The 19,090-nt window shown below is 51.5% G+C and overlaps 1 protein-coding gene and 1 non-coding gene across 2 annotated transcripts in view; both read left to right on the top strand.

Moving 5' to 3' along the window:
- Positions 1–12,143, top strand: part of Fads2 (fatty acid desaturase 2) — a 51,410-nt gene extending 39,267 nt beyond the window's left edge. The window contains exons 6-12 of the mRNA XM_045134422.1: positions 5,383–5,443; positions 5,632–5,708; positions 8,925–9,022; positions 9,141–9,237; positions 9,669–9,748; positions 10,650–10,775; positions 11,084–12,143. Of these exons, the coding sequence (XP_044990357.1) occupies positions 5,383–5,443; positions 5,632–5,708; positions 8,925–9,022; positions 9,141–9,237; positions 9,669–9,748; positions 10,650–10,775; positions 11,084–11,135 (591 nt within the window). The 3' untranslated portion in view covers positions 11,136–12,143. The remainder of the gene's footprint in view (positions 1–5,382; positions 5,444–5,631; positions 5,709–8,924; positions 9,023–9,140; positions 9,238–9,668; positions 9,749–10,649; positions 10,776–11,083) is intronic.
- Positions 7,530–7,610, top strand: LOC123457800. The gene has a single exon (XR_006635166.1). It is a non-coding gene; the product is annotated as a small nucleolar RNA SNORD35 (small nucleolar RNA).
- Positions 12,144–19,090: the final 6,947 nt, after the last annotated feature.

The raw sequence follows: 19,090 nt of genomic DNA, 5'->3' as shown, positions 1-19,090 counted from the left end.
ATCTCATCTCCACTCTTATTTCTGCTTGGGGGTTCAGTACTGGGTGGGAGTTCTCAGAACAAAAATTAAATTCTGATATATACAGCAATCTGATTTTGCTGGTCACCCACTATGTTGTTGAGAGGAGTGAAAAGCCATTAATCCTATAGGGCAGTAAGTAGTCTTCCAGAAAGTAGGGTGCATGATGGCCTCCCCACATCCCCGGAAAGCACTCCTGTTTTCTGCTCGTCTGCAGGCCGCCCCCAGGCTTCCGGCTTCTAGCAGACCTTCACTCCTTCCTCTCTCAGCGCCCCACCCCCAAGAGTAAATCTGGCTCTCCTCTCCATGACTTGGATGCACATCCTTCTCCTGTGCCTGCTGTGACCGCACTGCTCATTTCTCTGTGTGCGAGTTTGTGGGTTTCCCAAGGCAGCAACTGGCTTTGGCAGTTCCCCATCTTCCCTGCCCTCGGCATATAAGAAAGATCTTTATTCCTCAGCCACTTTGTTTTCAGACCTCTTCCACTTGGGCTGGTTCCCCTCCAGACGTGGTCTGTACCTGGCTGTGGTCCGTGGAGAGGCTGTGCAATGGAGGGTCCTGCTGGCTATGCGGGCTGGCACTAATACTCCACCTCTTCTCCAGCCCCGGCTGTGGGCCTCGGCTGTCCCTGTACAAGAAGAGCCCTGGGGTCTGACTACAACACGCCACGCTTGCCCACAGCCCGGCCGGTGAAGGTGCCGCTCGTCTTCTCTGCTTCTCTGCTCCGATGGCTCCATCTGCTATATAGCACAGAGACTTGCCGGGAGAAGAGATGCGGGCTGGACTCTGTGGCCCTCGGTCAGGAGGAAGGATAACTCGCTGATAAACACCACCTACTTATTTTTTTTTTTTTTTTTTGAGGCAAGCCCAACAGACTGGCCTTTTTATTAATATGATTGCTTTTTATGTGTGTGTGTTAGTGAGAGAGGAAGTTGGCGTTCCAGGGCCTCTAGCCACTGAAGTCGACCTCCAGATGCCGCCATGTGCCTTGCTGTGCACATGTGCAACCTTGTGTGCGTGCATCACTGCGTCTGGCTTACATGGGACCCGGAGAGTTGAACAGGAGTCCTCAGGCTTCAAAGGCAAGCGCCTTAACTGCTACTCCGTCTCTCCAGCCCCATCTACTACCTTTTTAAACCTGCGAGGCAACAGTTCTTCTAGCACTTGTATAGATGAAACCACTAAGGCAGAGAAGAAATGACACACTCAGGGTCATAGTTAGCATGAGATAGGGTCACCATTCAGGCCACCAGCTCACATGCCTTTGGAAATGCTTCTGCAGGGTAACTCCAGCTTTCTGAGAAGTCATGTGGGCCCCATCCTAGCTTAGCACACGCTTTTTGTTTTGGGGGTTGGTCAACTTTAGCCTAGGCTGACCTGAAACTTACTCTGTAGTTTCAGGCTGCCCTTGAGCTCACAGTGATCCTGTGACCCTTGCCTGTTAAAGGTTTAAAGGTGGGTACCACCATACCTCTTTTCTGATTTTTCAAGGTAGGGTCTCACTCTAGCCCAGGCTGACCCGGAATTCACCATGGAGTCTCAGGGTGGCCTGGAACTCATGCAATCCTCCTACCTCTGCCTCCCAAGTGCTGGGCTTAAAGGTGTGCGCCACCATGCCTGGCACAAATTAATTATTTTTTGAAAGAGCCAGGTGTGCCAGGCATGGTGGCGCACACCTTTAAGCCCAGCACTTGGGAGGCAGAGGTAGGAGGATTGCATGAGTTCCAGGCCACCCTGAGACTCCATGGTGAATTCCGGGTCAGCCTGGGCTAGAGTGAGACCCTACCTTGAAAAACCAAAAAATAATAATAGTAATAATTTGTGAAAAAGAGTATGGGTACGCCCGGGTGTCCTGCTGCTACAAACAAACTTCGGATGCCTGCGCTACTTTGTATACCTGGCATTACATGGGAACCGGGGACTCAGACCCCTTTAACCACTGAACCATCTCTCCATCCCAGCAGTACATTCTTAAAACACCCCTCCCCGTCCATTCCCCACGCTCGTGACTGAGCCAGCTATTGGCCAGGAAAAACAAGCTGGAGAGTTTACCACAGGGCAGGGCCTAATGTCACCAATACCAGCGTTGTGCTCTGTGGAGTATGGAAAAGATTGGGACTGGAGAGATGGCTCAGCAGTTAAAGGGGTCTGCTTGCAAAGCCTTCCAGCCCAAGTTTGATTCCCCAGTACCCACATAAAGCCAGATGCACAAAGTGGCACATGTGTCTGGAATTCATTTGTAGTGGCTAGAGGCCCTAATATTCTCATATTCTCTCTCTCTCTCTCTTTTTTTTTTTTTTTTTGAGGTAGGGTTTCACTCTAGCTCAGGCTGTCCTGGAATTCACTATGGAGTCTCAGAGTGGCCTCAAACTCATGGCGATCCTCCGACCTCTGCCTCCTGAGGGCTGGAATTAAAGGTGTGCACCACCATGCCCAGCTCCCTTTCTCTCTTTCTTAATTAACTTAAACACACACACACAAAATACCTTGGATCAGCCATCCTCTGACACATTGCTGCCCTGTTGGAGAGCCCTGAGCTGGGAACAGATATGCAGTGGTGTGTCAGCATGTCACACCATACACACACATGTGCCTGTCTGTTTGCCTCCCTATAGTGCTTTCACATCTGCTCTTAGAATCCTAATGAAGTGAACACTGCACCTCGGCGTTGCAGCGAGCAACCCAAAGGTCAGGAAGGCAAAACAGTTTGCTCAGAGTGGACTCCAGGTCTTGAGCTTACATCCGTAAGGCTGAACACCTACAGAGGCCAATTCTGATGCCTACCTGCACTGGAACCAGACCCCACTGGCTCTTGCGGGACATTGCAACGTCTTGGGGAGGACACAGCAGTAATCACCAGCTGGGGCAGTGCTTTAATCTCTGTCATTTCCGCCCCGCAGTGACCGTAAACCAAATGATCTTTTCTGGAGTCTTATTCCCCTTCCTCCCATGTTCCTCAGCAGTTTGGCTGGCCCTAAGTCCCTCTGAAGTGACCTTTTGTTATCTGCTGATGTGGAAACTATCCCTGAGAGACAAGGTGGCCTATGAGCTGAGATGTTGGGTGGGGGTGCTGGGCCTGTCCTGAGGGCCATGGAACCTGGGCTGCTTTCCCCTCATACTAGCCACTTTGGGGGGGGGCAGGGGGCCGAGTAGCACTCTTGTCAGCCCTTTTTGTCCTTCCTTCCGCTGGACAAATTGTGACAGGCCCCTTGGAGGCTTCCCTGGCTCCAGCCTCTCCAAGGCCAGCCTCAGGCCTGACCCTAATGACAGTCTTCATACACAAGACATACTTTCTGGTAATGATTAAGGTCCCTTGCCAAGGCACAGGAGGCTGTGTGGAACAAAGGGAACATTTCGGGTTGTGCTTCAGCGGCTGTGTAACCATGGCTGCTGGCACCAAGATGTGGGTCCTGGGGACAGACTGGACTTTGTTCCCACCCACACCACCTTCCTTGTGGGAGCCCGTGGTTCTCCGTGTGAGCCCAAGCTAAGGTTCCTCTTCCCTTTTTCAGGTATATGTGTAGGTGTGAGCATACCACGGCACACGTGTGGTTAGGGAACAACTTTTGGGAGACAGTCCACACCTTCCACCTCCTTTGAGGCAGGGTTTCTCTCCTGTTCTTTGCTGCTCTCACCACAAGCTTCTGGAAAATTCTGTCTTCCCATCTTGCCCTCAGCGAGATGGAATATAGGAGCCCGCCACAGCTTGTTGCTTTATACTTAGGGTTTGGGGAACTCGTGTACCCAGGCTTTAGTGGCAAGTTTTTTGTGGTTTTTTTTTTTTTTAATTCATTGAGTCTAGCCCTCTTTCCTTCTATTTTAATCTGATCATAATAAGTAGAAAGCAACAGTGTCTGAGGAGGCAGCTCTAATCTTGGCATCCATGGTGGGAATGTTAAGGGGAGTGAGCTGGGGTCAGTTTGCCTTTATGCCATTTTTTTTTTTTTTTTGAGGTAGCATCTTGCTCTAGCCCAGGCTGACCTGGAATTCATTATGTAGTCTCAGGCTGGCCTGGAACTCATGGTGATCCTCCTACCTCTGCCTCCCAAGTGCTGGGATTAAAGGCGTGCGCCACCACACCCAGCCTTTATACCAAAATTTTATTGGCTCCTCCTAAGAGCCAATGACTCCAGTTCCAAACAGGTTCAGAGAAGCCTCCTGACTTGTACAGGATCTCTGTGATGGTGAGAAGAAAAGTGTAATAAACTTGAACCTGCTGGCTTCAAGCCCAGGCTCCACCAGCACTCCCCTCCCCCCCACCAGCCTTATGAGCAAAAAGAGCAGGTGCTTCTCTGCCCGCCGCACTATTGGACGGCCGGATGACCTCCCCTAGTGGCTGCGTCCTGCAATTAAAGGGCATTAGGTGACTGGCCTTGGCCCAGGTGCCTTGTGTATAAGATCTCTTGTGTTCTGCTGGCCTTCTCAAATGGAAAAGCCTACCTGCAGAGTGACTAGCGCTTAGAAGCTTCCTCCCACTGACAGGACTGAATGATCCCCCCTCCCCTTGCGTGGTTTCTTCTAGCTACTGTAGGCTCTAGGGAGCTTTGCAGGGGAGACTGGGAATTCCTGTCATTCCCAGAGGAGTAGAGAAGGAGTTGGGGGGGGGCTCCTGTGAGCATTTTGGTTGCCAGGAGGACCCAAGGACTGAGGGTGTGGCCCCGTGGCAGAACATTGCTTAGTATAAGTAAGGTCCTGGGCTCATTCCCTCAGCAATGAGAGAGAGAGAGAGAGAAATGGCTCAGTGAATAAAGCACTTACCATGCAATTCCAAGTTCAGGTTCTTAGTCCCCCAAGGTGCTTGCCTACAAGGCCAAAAGCACCCAGATTCCATTCCCCAGGAACCATGTAAGCCAGATGCAGAAGCTGGCATATGCACCTGGAGTTTGTTTGCAGCTGCTGAAAGCCCTGGTGCACTTAGTCTCTTTCTCTCTCTCTCAAGTGAATGAATTATTTTTTTAAAATTTTTATTAGCATTTTCCATGATTATATAAAAAAAAAATCCCATGTTAATTCCCTTCCTCCCCCCACACTGAATGAAAAAAGTTCTTTGAAAGGAAAGGAAGAAAAGCCCATTTCTCATAGCCTTGAGCAGTGATTTCACTCTGAGTGTCAGTCATCAACAATGGGCTGGCCACAGATTCTGGTCCGAGGAGCAAGCACTTGGCATGCAGCCAGGGCTTGTTAGCCTTGGAGGGGCCCGGGAGCAGCTAGACAGGGAAGGGAGTAGGTCTGCCCTGTGCAGGGCAGGGGCAGTGCAGAGCGCATGGGGAGGCCCGGAGGCTGGTACTCACCGTCTTTACTCTCTCCTTAGTACGCATGGGGAGGCCCGCAGGCTGGTACTCACCGTCTTTACTCTCTCCTTAGTACGGCAAGAAGAAGCTGAAATACCTGCCTTACAACCACCAGCATGAGTACTTCTTCCTGAGTGAGTACGGGCCCCCAGTGTCCTCGGGGTTCCTCTGTCCCTCCCCCCCCCCCCCCACACACACCCTTTGCAGACCTCCTGGGCCCTGGCACTGTCCTCCAGGCTTGCAGGCGCCTGGGCTGCAGAGCTGGTCCTCCAGGTGGTGCCTGTGAGTCCCACCTCAGACGTGCCCTCTGCTCTCTCCACAGTCGGGCCTCCGCTGCTCATCCCGATGTACTTCCAGTATCAGATCATCATGACCATGATCAGTCGCAGGGACTGGGTGGTGAGTTAGGTGCTGGCTGGGGTGGGGGTTCATGGAGCACTGACACCCAAGGAACCCAAAAACTGTTTCTTCACTCTCTGCCTCTGTGGCTCTGCAGAATCCCAGGCATCTCCCTTTAAAAGTAGCTGTTTTGTCATTCAGGAAAGAACTCTTTCTGGGGCCACCAGAGCCAAGAAAGTCACAGCATGTAGTCCTAAAGATTTCTCTCCCAATACAGACACACATCTGTCTTGGCACATCTGGTAGCCATTACCTTCGCATTGCCTTGAAAGTTCCTTCAAGACCCTGAAGGTGGGTGCTGGGGAAATAGCTCAGTTGATAATGTGCTTGCCTTGCAAGCATGAAGGCCTAAATTCAATCCCTGAAATTCATGTGGAATTTTATTTTACTTGCAAGGTGGGGGGTGGGGAGAGAGAGAGAAGAATGGGTGCACCAGGACCTCTTGCCACTGCTGATGAACTCCAGATACATGCACCACTTTGTGCACTGGGTTTTACGTGGGCATTAGGACAATGAACCCAGGCTGTGAGGCTTTGTAAGCAAATGCCTTTAACTGCTGAGCCTTCTCTCCCTTGTTTTGGTCTTTCAAGGTAGTTTCCAGGCTGACCTGGAATTCACTATGGAGGCTCAGGGTGGCCTTGAACTCACAGCAATCCTCCCTCTGCCTCCTGAGTGCTGACATTAAAGGCAAGCGCCACCATGCTTGACTTTTTTATTTTTTAGAGAGAGAGAGAAAGAGCAAGAGAGAGAATTGGCACACCAGGGCCTCAGCCAATGAAATTGAACTCCAGATGCTTGCGCCACCTAGTGGGCATGCATGACCTTGTGCTTGCCTCACCTTTGTGAATCTGGCTTAAGTGGGATCTGGAGAGTCAAACATGGGTCCTTAGGCTTTGCAGGCAAGCACCTTAACCGCTAAGCCATTCTCCAGCCACCCCCCTTTTTTAAATATTGATTTATTTTTAAGCAGAAAAGAATTTGAGAGGGAGAGAGAAGGCAATAGATAAAGAGGGAGACTTGAGGAGCAGAGGGGATGGAGTAGAGAGTAGATGGCCGCTGGAGGTGTTTGTTAGTCTTGTCCTGGTAGGACCTGTACACTTTTTTTTTGTTTGTTTGTTTGGGACATACTCTTTTCTCAAGAGTGAGCATTTCCTCCATGCATACTATATTCTGGGAACGGCAAGGTCCTGCTCACCTGCAAGTCTTTAGCTCTGTGTTACAGTTACCCTCTCGCAGGGACCAAATGCTGCACCAGAAGCAGTTTAGGAAGGAAAGGGTTTGTTTCAGGTTATAATCTCAAAAAGAAATTTTATTGTGGTGGGAAAGGCAGGGCAACCTGAGCAGGAAGCCTGGGTCACATCTCCACATCAACAGGAAGTAGTGTGAGGGAGCGAGTCCTCACTGGTAAGGGGGCTGGATTCTGAAGTGCTGAGACCCGTCCTAGTGACACACCTCCTCCTGCAAGGCTCCACCTCGCAAAGGTTCCATCCCTGGAGACTAAGTAGGAGACTTAATCACAGTTGAGACTCCAGGGGACTTTTATTCACTTTAGACCAGGCTGACCTGGAACTCACTCTAGTCCCAGGCTGGCCTCAAACTCACAACCCTTTTACCTCTGCCTCTCAAGTGCTGGGATTAAAGGTGTGTGCCACCATGCTTGGCTACGCACATACTTCTGCACTGCATATACACAAAACAAATTAAAGTGGCGTAGTGGAAGAGCCTTTGTCTCCTGTGTATGAGGCTCTGAGTTCAATCCCCAGCACTGGGGGAACAAAAACTCAAAGTGAACATGATAAAAAGTGGACTGTCTAAAATGTAGGAAAATATGACATCTTATGATGATTTGCAGATGTCACAGGGTCATGCTGATAATGCCATATGCCCAGCTGATGCCAGGAGGGTTCAAGTACAGGGTATAGAGTGTGCTCTTTCCTAAAATCCTCACCCAGCACAGATGTCACTCAATCCCCTGTGCTAAGAGTTAGCCAACCACCTCATTGAACCTGGAGGGCTCCGCCATGATCATGCCTTTCCAGCTCTCCCTTATCCCTCCTGAGGTGCCCGTCCCCTTTCCTATTCAGCCGACAGCACCCTGACTACCTGGCTGATGGGTTCAGCCCAGATGCTCTGCAACAAAGCAGGCACCAAGTGTGGCCACTAATACCTTCTAACTAGTTCTAGAATTTGCTACCTCTTATCCATGAATTTAGGCCTCCATTCTTTCTCACCCATGTTAAGACACCAGTGTGATCCCATTCTCAGGTTGTTTGAGCTCTCTGGCAGTTTTCTGTGGCCACAGAGACACCCTCACCCCTTCTATAAGCACAGCCTGGGCACGAACATAGGTTCTGAGCTGGGAGGGCATTTCCATGGCCACTGGGTGACCTAGAGGGTGTTGTAGCACAGAGATGGATGGGGTCTTCCTGAAGCAAAGGTCACTCACTGGTTGTCATGTGTGGATGCGCAATGGGAGGCTTCTACTGGGGGTCAGCCAGGACATGGGGGCTTGAGTGGCAGAAGTGGACAGTCATGGACTGCCTATGAGCCTGCAGTGGGGGGCAGACACTTCCTAGGAGAGAAGACAGCCAAGCTCAGGACTCTGTACTAACCTAGCTGAGGAGTAAAGAAGGGCCCAAGGAGAGAGAGTCCTGTCTGGAAAGTGGCCTGCTATGTCCAGGAGTTGCCAGGAGGTCCTGGCAGTCAGGGAGGGATAGTGGCCATTTTTTGGCCACCGCACTGCCAGGCTAAAACAAGAGATCCAGGTGCTACTGAACACAGACAAGGCTGAAGATGGCCAGTAACCTGACCACATATTGAGGGCTCTGCAGGTTATGAATGTGTGTGGGTGAGGTGTGTATGCACGTCTGTAGGTGTGTGGGCACATAGTGTGTGTGCACGTGGAGTCCAGAGGACAGCTTTGGGTGTCATCTTCAGGGATGCCCTCCACCTCATGTTGAGCAGGGTCTCTCATCATTAGTCTAGACTAGCTGGCCAGTGAGCTTCACCTGTGTGCCTCTCAGAGCTGGAATTAATAGCATGCACCACCACACCTGGCCTTTTTTTTTTTTTTTTTTTTAATACTTATAAGAGAGAGAGGGAGGCAGATATTGAGAGAGCCCACCTTCTGGACACCTGTGCAGAGCAGTGTGTGGTGTGTCTACACCTGCCGGGGAGGGCGGGGCAGGTCAAGTCTAGTCTTGGTTTTCCCCACAGGACCTGGCCTGGGCCATCAGTTACTACATACGTTTCTTCTACACCTATGTCCCTTTCTATGGCATCCTGGGAGCCCTGGTCTTCCTCAACTTCATCAGGTAACTTTACTGGGCATTCCTGGTTTCCCCTGGCACTTTCCCTCTAGTGCCACACCTGCATGGGCAGAGGATAGCCAGTCCATTCCCTCGTGGCCAGGATTGGGCTGCTTTCTTTCAGGTTCTTGGAGAGCCACTGGTTTGTGTGGGTCACACAAATGAACCACATCGTCATGGAGATTGACCTTGACCATTACCGGGACTGGTTCAGCAGCCAGGTGAGGGAAGGCAGACGTGATCATGGGGGCCTGCAGAGCCTGGACCCAGCACCCATGTCCTCACCTGGTGGACCCAGAGCTGAGCTTGGCTTCTCTATGGCCACCTGCTAGCAGCCTCAGTGCTAAAGCAAGAAAGGATGGCTGTAGGGCAGGGATGGAGCTCATTTGGTCAAGTGCTTGCCTCACAAACCTTGGGTTCGATCCCCAGTACCACATAAAACAGGTGTGGTGCCACATGCTTAGAATGGCAATACCTGGGAGGCGGAGGCAGGAGGATCATGATTCAAGGTTATCCTACAGGGCACAGTGGAGACTCTGGGCAGGCTAAGGCCTCAGGTTGGAATGATATGACCCTGAGAGGTGGTCCTGAGACCCCGCACCCTCAAGTCCTCCTTTTAGCCTGGGCCATTCATCCCCTGTCCCCTCTGCAGCTTGCAGCCACCTGCAACGTGGAACAGTCCTTCTTCAATGATTGGTTCAGCGGGCACCTCAACTTCCAGATCGAGCACCAGTGAGTACAGCTCCCTGAAGCTGAGGTGGGAGGTGGGATTCAAGCAGTGGGGGCAGAAGGCAGTGTGTGAAGATGTTCTCCCCTCTTCCCATAGGCAAGGGCATCTACCAAAAGGCATCAGTGTCCGGGCCTTGTGCCACATGACCATAGTGGTGCCTGCTTGCTGATTAGAGCTTTGCAGACACAGAGATCTTGCACGGACATGGCATCTTGCCAGGCTACCAGATCAGGGAAAATTGCTCCCAGTTTATTGACAGGAAAACTGAGGTCTGGCTAGATAATTTGCCTGGAGCAAGCCCTTTGCCCTTGTCTCACCTATTCTACCTATTTCTCTCATTTTCTATTTTTATTTTTGGAGGGAGGGAGAGAGGGAGCAGTGTTGGCCTGGAACTCAGCTGTGTAGCCCAGCCTGGCCTTTTTACCTCAGCCTCCCAAGTGCTGAGATTATAAGCAGGAGCTACCATGCCCAGCTTCCTTTCCTTTCCTTTCCTTTTTTTTTTTTTTTTTTTAACGTGGCATTCTTATCCCAGTACTTGGGAGGCAGAGGTAGAAGGACCACCTTGAGTTCGAGGCCACCCTGAGATTACATAGTGAATTAGAGGTCAGCCTGAACTAGAGTGAGACCCTACCACCTTGTAAAAAAACAAACATGGCATTCTTATCTGCGGCCATCTGTACCTTTATGCCTTCTAAGCACATACACTTCCTGCTCACAAGCCACCCCTCACCCCTGCACAGGGCACCTGCACCATGTGGGTAGCCCTGGCGGGAGGAGCCATACACCGCTTCACCCCGGCTGTGGACAGGGCCTCAGGCCCACAGCAGCAGCCTCCCTGGGCTGTGGGGAACGGTGGGGAGCTGGGGCTCTGCCAACTCACTCTGCCTGCCTAAACTCCTCCAGTCTCTTCCCCACCATGCCCCGGCACAACTTGCACAAGATTGCCCCGCTAGTGAAGTCCCTCTGTGCCAAGCACGGCATCGAGTACCAGGAGAAGCCGTTGCTGAGGGCCTTGCTGGACATCGTCAGGTGAGTGTTGACAGGTACTGGTCCCTTGATGTTTGCGGGGCAGGGGCTGGGCATGCAGTGGGAGCTAAGGAGAAAGAGAGGCACACAGCTGGACTGGCTAAGTGGAAACCACTGCCTCCCATCCCCCAGGGCTTCAAGAGGACCTCCTCTTTGTCTTTCCTCAAGGATTTCCCCAGGGAGGCCCGCAGCCCCTGTGGCAGTGTGGCAAGCCTTGGCAGCAACATGATCTCTCTCCCACGTCCTGTTCTCTGTAGCCCTCACTCCTTCCCCTCCTAGTTCCTGAACCTTGGTCCCCTCTCTCTTTGCAGTTCCTTGAAGAAGTCTGGGGAGCTGTGGCTGGATGCCTACCTCCACAAATGAAGCGACAGCCCCAGGGGCACCCATGGGGAAGGGGTGCAGGTGGGATGATGGCCAGAGGGCGGGGCGGGCTTTTGTTCTCAAGGGTTCTGGAGTATTTGCTGCCTCACGGATCCTCCTCAGTTTGGTCTTTCTCCCAGTCTCTTTTCCCTCTACTCCACCTGTCCCACGTCCTCACCAAAGGCCTGACCTGTCTCCCAACTCCTCCCAAGGAGCAGGAGAGGGGTGACCACACCAGGTGACTATATCCCTGCCTCTAGCTTTTGCTCCTAAAGATCTGAATATGCCAGAGGTCTGATGATCTGGTCTGGGACTCCTCTCCTTGAAGCTGGGCCACTAGGCCTGAGATTCCGCCCTCCCCCCCACCCCCCTTGGTTTCTCAGACACTCATGGGGTCTGTGAGCAGCATCCAGGCCTGATTCTACTGTCATGCCAGCCTCATGTTTTGTCTGCCTGTTTGGGAAAAGGTGTTCTAACCCTTTAACAGATGCCCCTTGCCCGACTCACCCAAGCCATGGTGGGCACAGACAGGTTCCCCCACAGAGGCCCTGATAGATGCTGTGACTTGGGGCTGCTGCTAAGATGATGTCAGGGAAAGCAAGGGGTTTCAGCTCGGGAGGAGGCCACCTTGAGGTGGTACCAGGGTTTTGGAGGGGATCTAGTGAAGGCCAAACAGGCACAAAGCACGAGGGGGTAGGAGGCATGGGGGGAGCATGAGGGAGGGGGTGCTGACTGTACCGGGAGGGGCCCAGGCTATATGTCAGTCTGAAATCTAACCCACTAACCAGAATTTAGATTCAGGGGAGAGGCTGGGCCTGAATGGGGGAAGCCTTCTAGCCATGCCCCACCCCAGCTGTAGCCAGCCAGGGGAGGAGACCCGCTGGTGTTGCTCCTAGAGACAAAATGGATCGAGAAGGAATTGATCTTAAATTTTTATCACACTGCTTCCCTGTCTGTACTTTTTTTGGGAAATAAAAGAAGTGGATTTTATTCTCACTTTCATAAGATCAATGGTTGAGAATATTCTTGTATGCTGATGTCCCAGGTATGGTATTAGGATGCCCAGGGAGCAGGGAAGTCTCCCAGCAGGAACAAAGCCCTGGTCTGTTGAGCACATGGGCAAACAGGACCCTTCATCGGAGCTGTGGGAGGCCCTGGAGACTCAGGCTTCCATCTTGACATGTAGTGTCCATGCAATGGCTTGGTCAGTGTCCCCTACTGCCCAGAGTGGGGTTGGAAAGGCTGATACCATCCCAGCCCTGCTGCTTATATGCAAGGGGACTGAGTTCTAGGGCTGATGCCAAGCCCGGAATAGTCCGAAGGCTCACACTTAGGGCTACCCTACCCGTCCAGCTCCTCTCTTGTACTGCTTTCTGAGTCTCTGGGCTGTCTTAGCTGGCCAGGGCCTTCAGGTGACCAAGGAAAAGCCAAGAGGCATGGGGTAACCAGCACCTCTCATGAGCTCTCCCAGAAGGGCTGGGGAGAGAGCTACCACAGAGATCTTTCCCTAGAGTTGACCTGAATCTAGCCAGGTAGGGACAGCTAGTGGTCCTGATATATTTGGGTGACTTCCTAGTGGGTGTAAGGTCACTGAAGCAGGACATAAGGTGGCAGAGATCATTGCTGACCTACTGATTCAGCCCTGGTTGAACCCTTTGAGCAACCTCCCCAGCACGCCCCTTTCCCCGGAAACTTTCCATCTAAGCAGTGGAAGGCCTGGGCTAGAAGGACTCTAAGGACATCTGTTAGCCCCCATGAACCCTGAATTTGCCATCCTGATAGGTCGCTAGAGGCCTTAGAGTTGGAAGGCCTTGGTACATAGCTTTTATCCTTACCCATGGCTATGGCAGCTGTACCACCCAAGGTTAGCTTTCTGGCTCCTGGTTGGTGGCCATAGCTTTGAGGCTGGAATGGCCCATGCCGCGGGGCAGCGCCACAGCTGTGGCAGGATTTGCAGGTCACTGCTTATGAGCCAGGAGCCTCTTTATCAGTCTACCAGAATCTGCCTTCACTGGTGGCTTTGGACCCCACATAATAAAGCAGAAAGCAGCATAAACACTGATTGTACATCTGACTGCCAGGAAGGAAAATGAGATGCTCACCAATGAATTTGACCCCACCCGGGTATGGTCTTGTCCTAGCCCAGGCTGACCTTGAACTCACAGTGATCCTCCATGCTCTGCCTCGCAAGTGCTGGGATTAAAGTTGTGCCCCACCATGCCCTGGCAGAGAGAGAGAAAAGAGGGAAGGACAGAATGGGCACACCGGGGCCTCCAGCCACTGCAAATGGATGTGTGTGCCACTTTGTGCATCTGGCTTTACATGAGTACTGAAGAATTGAACTCAGGTCTTTATACTTAACCACTGGGCCATCTCTCCAGCCTATGAATTCTATTTTTATTATTATTATTTTATTTGAAAGTGACAGAGAGAGAAAGAAGCAGAGAAAGAGGGAGAGAATGGGTGCGCCAGGGCCTCCAGTCACTGCAAACGAACTCCAGACGCGTGCGCCCCTTTGTGCATCTGGCTAATGTGGGTCCTGGGGAATCAAGCCTCGAACTGGGGTCCTTAGGCTTCACAGGTATGCACTTAACCACTAAGCCATCTCTCCAGCCCTGAATTCTATTTTTAAATCACCTCAAGAGCTCCTTATGTAGCAGCCAGTATCAATGAAGCTAAAATTTACTAGAAGGTCAAACTTTAAAAAAAAAAAAAAAGCAGGCTGGGCATGGTGGTGTGCAAGCCTTTAATCCCAGAACCCCCATTTTGGGAGGCAAAGATAAGAGGATCACTGAGTTTGAGGCTGCTCTGAGTCTAATTCCAGGTCAGACTGAGCTAGCATGAGACTCTCCCTCCAAAAACTAAAACAAAAAAAAAGAAAAAAAGCAAGTGTATGGTGAATTTTAAGTTCATATTAGTTTATGCATATGACTGCCAACTTTTTGTAATCAAATGGCTCAAGCCAAGTGTTGTGGTGCACTCCTTTAATCCCAGCACTTGGGAGGCAGAGGAAGGTGGACTACTGTAAGTTTGAATTCACCTAGGACTACATGGTGAATTTCCGGTCAACCTCATCTAGAGCAAGACCCTCTAAAAACAAAAACCAAAAACGGCTGAAGAGATGACTTAGCAGTTAAGGCACTTACCTGCAAAGCCTAAGGACCCAGATTTGATTCCCCAGTACCTACATAAGCCAGATGCACAAGGTAGTGCATATGCCTGGAGTTTGTTTGCAGTGGCTAGAGGCCCTTGATTGCACATTCTCTCTAATAAATATATATTTTTTTTTTTTGTCTTGTTTTTCGAGGTAGGGTCTCACTCTAGCTCTGGCTGACCTGGAATTCACTATGGATTCTCAGGGTGGCCTGGAACTCACGGTTCCTACCTCTGCCTCCCGAGTGCTGGGATTCAAGGTGTGCACCACCACGCCTGGCTTAAAAAAAAAAAAAAAAATTATTATTTTAAAGCCTCAGAACTACAAGTTTAAAAACAGTTGGGCTTGATAGCACACCTTGAATCCTAGCACTTGGGAGGCAGAGGTAGGTGAACTATTGCAAGTTTAAGGCCAGCTTGAGACTAGAGCAAGTTCCTGGTCAGCCTAAACAAAACCAAGCAGCTCGGGACACCCATCCCTGTTGTCTACCTCACAGCGCCCTTTTGTTCCAGTGCTTGGCTGAGGGTCTTGACCAATATCCCCAGAACGGTGGTGGGGTTTTAACCCCTATCATCTAATACTCAAGGGCCAGAATGATCGCAGCCCAACACCTTCATTCATAGGCCAGCAGGCGGAGACCAGAGAGGAAAAGGACTGGCCTGAGGCTGAACCTCATGAACCCAAGCAGGGTTCCGACTCCATTGGCCTGGCCATCTTCCTCCCCCTTCTCCCATCATGTCAAATGTCACTGTGCCCAGCAGGTTCCCTGGGTGGAGGCACTCGGGTGCAGCTTAGCCCTGGTAGAGGAGATACGGTTCACTCACAGTGGAGTGGCTACTGAGATAACTGTATCAACTTTGTGGTAGCGTGGGCTGTGCTTGTATAGCCTAAGTTCCTCATACATACATGCAGCCTTGCTGGGAAAGGAGGAGGCCTCTGATAAGAAGGGAAGGGCGAAGGTGGAGTTACCTGGGCTGCCTTGGGTTATCATGTGCAGTGGGCCATTGAGGCTCCTCAGCTGTGGTCTCCACAGAGAATATCCAGAGGACAGCTGTTGTGGGATGGAGCAGTCAGTGGTGGATCCGGCAGGGCACCTGGTGACTTGTGATAGGCAAGAGGGGAAGGCTTGCCATAGACCTTGAATGCTAGTGCTCTTTAGACCAGATGGGCTTCACATGTGAGTGAACACGTGGCTACCCAGCATATTAGGATGATGTCACAATCATGGCCCTGCTGCCCTCGGTCATCATTAATGCTTTTCTTTGGACTTTGAAGGCAGGTGGTTCTTTATTCCAAACCATCTGAGAACTGGTGACAAGAGTCCGGAGCTTGGAGGGGGCTGATGCTGGCAGAGTTACTGTTCCGGGACACAGTGTGCCTGCATAATGCATTTATGACCTTACTGCTGGCCACTCCTGTGAGACAGGCAGGGGCCGGCTCCTGTGAACTGGTCACTGGAGGATCTTAGATGTCAGTGGATTGAAAGAATTAATACGTCACAGCTCCCCCCAGGAAGCTTTATTTCTGGACGCAAAACTCTTGTACAGACAGTAAAAAAGGGGACGATGGGGTGTCTCACAACTGCCACCAAAACCTTTCTTTGTTCCTTTTGCATGCCTGGCTTATGTTCCCTGAATCTTTGCTGTGTGACTGAACAAAAACAGGAGGGGGGGAGCTCAGGAGTGGAGATGGCCTACTGCCAGACCTAGCAAGGCTGACAGAAGGAATTAAAGGGCAAAGATGACATGCCAATAATGGTTCCAGGCAGAGGGAGAGTCTTGAAGGCGGGGTATCTCCCCAAGAGATGTTTAAACTAGTTATTTAGTAACTCCCAATTTGCAAACAAAGTATTGCTTTCCTAGTCTACCACCAGGGGCAGCATGGAGCAAGGTTTGCTCCATAGAGATGTAGACATCAGGGGTGCGCCCCTAGGTGGCACTGCAGACCCAGCGTGAGTAGTCCATCTGGGCAGAGGGACACTGGTCCCCGGGAGTCCTAGGTGAGCATGTCCCTCCCTAAGTGCATCAGGGCCAGCACAAATTCTCCTAACCATCCTGCCAGGGTGGTGATGGAGCTTTGCCAGGCAAGATGGCAGAAGTGTCTTCCAGGACTTTTCCCTGGCTCAGCATGTCCATGGGGGCATCAGGGTTTACAGGACTTAGAGGAGTGGGGCTCCCTGCAGAGGGAACAGCTGGTGCGAAGACAAGGAGTGCGACATACTCTGGGCATAAGGGATTTGCGCTGTAGCAGGAAGTAGCTCTTCTCATCTTTTTAGCACCAAGGGATGCTACCCAACGCCTTGCACATGCTAGCAAGCACTCTAGAACCCAGCTACATCCACAGCCTCTTAAAAGTTTTATTTTGTGACAGTCTCCCGAAGTTGCCTGGGCTGCTTTTGAATTCATGATCATCCTGCGTCAGCCTCCCTCAGAGCTGAGATGTGCAGGCAGGTGCACGGGGCTAGGAAGTACTTTCAAAGGACATCCAGCGCTTCCCTTAGGAGAAAAGTGAGGCTCAGAAATAGCGATGGTCACTGAGCAGTGAGCCCAGGATCCTATCTATGCGTTAAGAATCATAAACATAAGCACTGTTGCTGGGCCCTTTGCAGAGAGCTTTCTCTGAGGCCCCACTTCTTTTCCCTCCCTTTGAAGGTGGCGTTTTGGCTTGCAGGGTTGATTAACTTCCCTGAGGCCAAGTACCCTTGAGTCCAGCAGAGGCAGGACCTGCTTTCCTGTACCCCCATAGCCCACCTGACCCCAGAGAAGGTGTGGGAACCATGTGGATCGGGTGGGTGCCTACAAACTGACTAGACCTAACCTCTGCTTCCCTAGTTCTGCCCAGGGGGCTCCAGAGTTCACTTCCCTGGCCAGAGAGACCACTGGGGGGCATCAAGCCAGGCAGGTAATATGAGTGGAAGAGGGCCACCCTGTACTCTCCTGGCCCAGTGAAGAAAGCAATGTGCAGAACACCAGTCTGTCGGCCCTCTCTTAAAGCAGGCTCAGACCTCGTGGGTTAGTAACTGGGAAGTCACCTGTCTCCAGTGAGTGAGGTCAATGTCCAGGTGCTAATGAGGAGACCCTGGCCTGGAGCTGAGCTGGGCAATGGGGGTGAACCCCAGGGGAAGAGTCCAGAGAACCAGGCAACACAGGTATGCCAGGTGCTATAAAGGTCCCCACCAGCATTAAGGGGCTTTGGGTCTTGGGCTGGTTCATAGGCAGTTGCCCAGGGAAGCTTTGTGGAGATGGGTATGGGGCGAGGGTGCAATTAAGGCCTCTCTCCCTAGCTCCAGCCCCATGGAATGGGACCACAGCAATATATAAGAGCTACAGTAAGTGTACCCTTCCCATCTTTCAAAGGGAACCCCAACAGACTGTGAGGGGGCAAACCTCACAGCTGCTAGAGCAACCTCTGCTTCCCTGGAGAAACTAGCTCAGTATTTCAATTGTGTTTACTGCTGCTTAAAGCTGCCCAGGGGGCTGGGAAGATGGCTCAGAGGGTAAGAATGCCAGGCAAGCATGAGGGCCTGAGATGCCCAAGTTCACTCCCCAGCTCCCATGCAAATAGCTGCGTGTGGCTGTGCACACCTGTACAACACTGTTACCTGTCCTGTGAAGGGCAGAGACAGGAGGATTGCTGGTTAGCCAGTCTGACTGAAAACAGTAGCTCTGGATTCAGTGAGAAGCTGCTTCAAGGAAACATGCAAGGGGGATAGAGCACACACCCGGTTTTCTCCTCTGGCCCCTGCACCTGGGTGCATGGGGCACACATGGGCATATATGCCATCACACTCACATATGCACACGTGCATGCATAAGAAGGAAGGAAAGAAGCCGGGCATGGTGGTGCACATCTTTAATCCCAGCACTCAGGAGGCAGAGGGTCGCTGTGAGTTTGAGACTACATGGTGAATTCCAGATCAGCCTGGGCTAGAATGAAACCTACCTGGGGTAAAAAATAGTAATAATAATAATAGGAGAGAGGGCTACAGAGATGGTTTAACGGTTAAGGCCTTGGCCTGCAAAGCCAAAGGATCCCAGTTTGATTCTTACATAAGCCAGATGCACAAGGTGGCGCATGCATCGGGAGTTCATTTTCAGTGACTGGAGGCCCTGGCGTGCCCATTTCTCCCTCTGCCTCTTTCTCTCAAATAAATAAATAAATAGCAAGCTGCTACCACATGCAGCTCACCTCTTTCTCCTCACCAAGCACGCTGTAGGACTGGGGGTATATGTAGATCAGTGGTGGAGGGCTTACCTAGCATGTGCAAGCCTCTGGGTTCAACCTCTTGTACTGATTTAAAAATAATTTAGAGCCAGGTGTGGTGGCGCACACCTTTAATCCCAGTACTTGGGGAGGCAGAGGTAGGAGGGTCTCCATGAGTTTGAGGCCACCCTGAGACTACATAGTGAATTCCAGGTCAGCCTGGGCTACAGTGAAACCCTACCTCAAAAAAACAAAAAAGAATAAAAATAATTTAAACAGCTCTCCCTAGCTGAGGGGATTCAGCCCAGCAATGGAAGACTTGCTCAGCATAGGGGAGGCCCTGGGTTCTGTCTACAGCACTGTAAAACCAAAGCAATAAAAACAAAAATCGAGCAAAGCTCTTTAGAACTGTTCAGGAAACCCACAGGCACATCCTAGCTGCACCCATTATCCAGATGAAGAGCCTGAAATCTAGAGGGGACATGCTCCGTCCAGCGACACGTCAGATTCCAGGGACAGAATGGCCGCACCTTCTGATCCCTGCCTATCCAGTGCAGCCACAGCAAGCAGTACCTGGCCCCAGATGGGCCTGGGGGACAAG

Source organism: Jaculus jaculus, chromosome 1, assembly GCF_020740685.1.
Source record: "Jaculus jaculus isolate mJacJac1 chromosome 1, mJacJac1.mat.Y.cur, whole genome shotgun sequence".
NCBI lineage: Eukaryota > Metazoa > Chordata > Mammalia > Rodentia > Dipodidae > Jaculus > Jaculus jaculus.
Note: the sequence above shows the minus strand (reverse complement) of the source record. Positions and strands in the feature narration are given on the sequence as shown.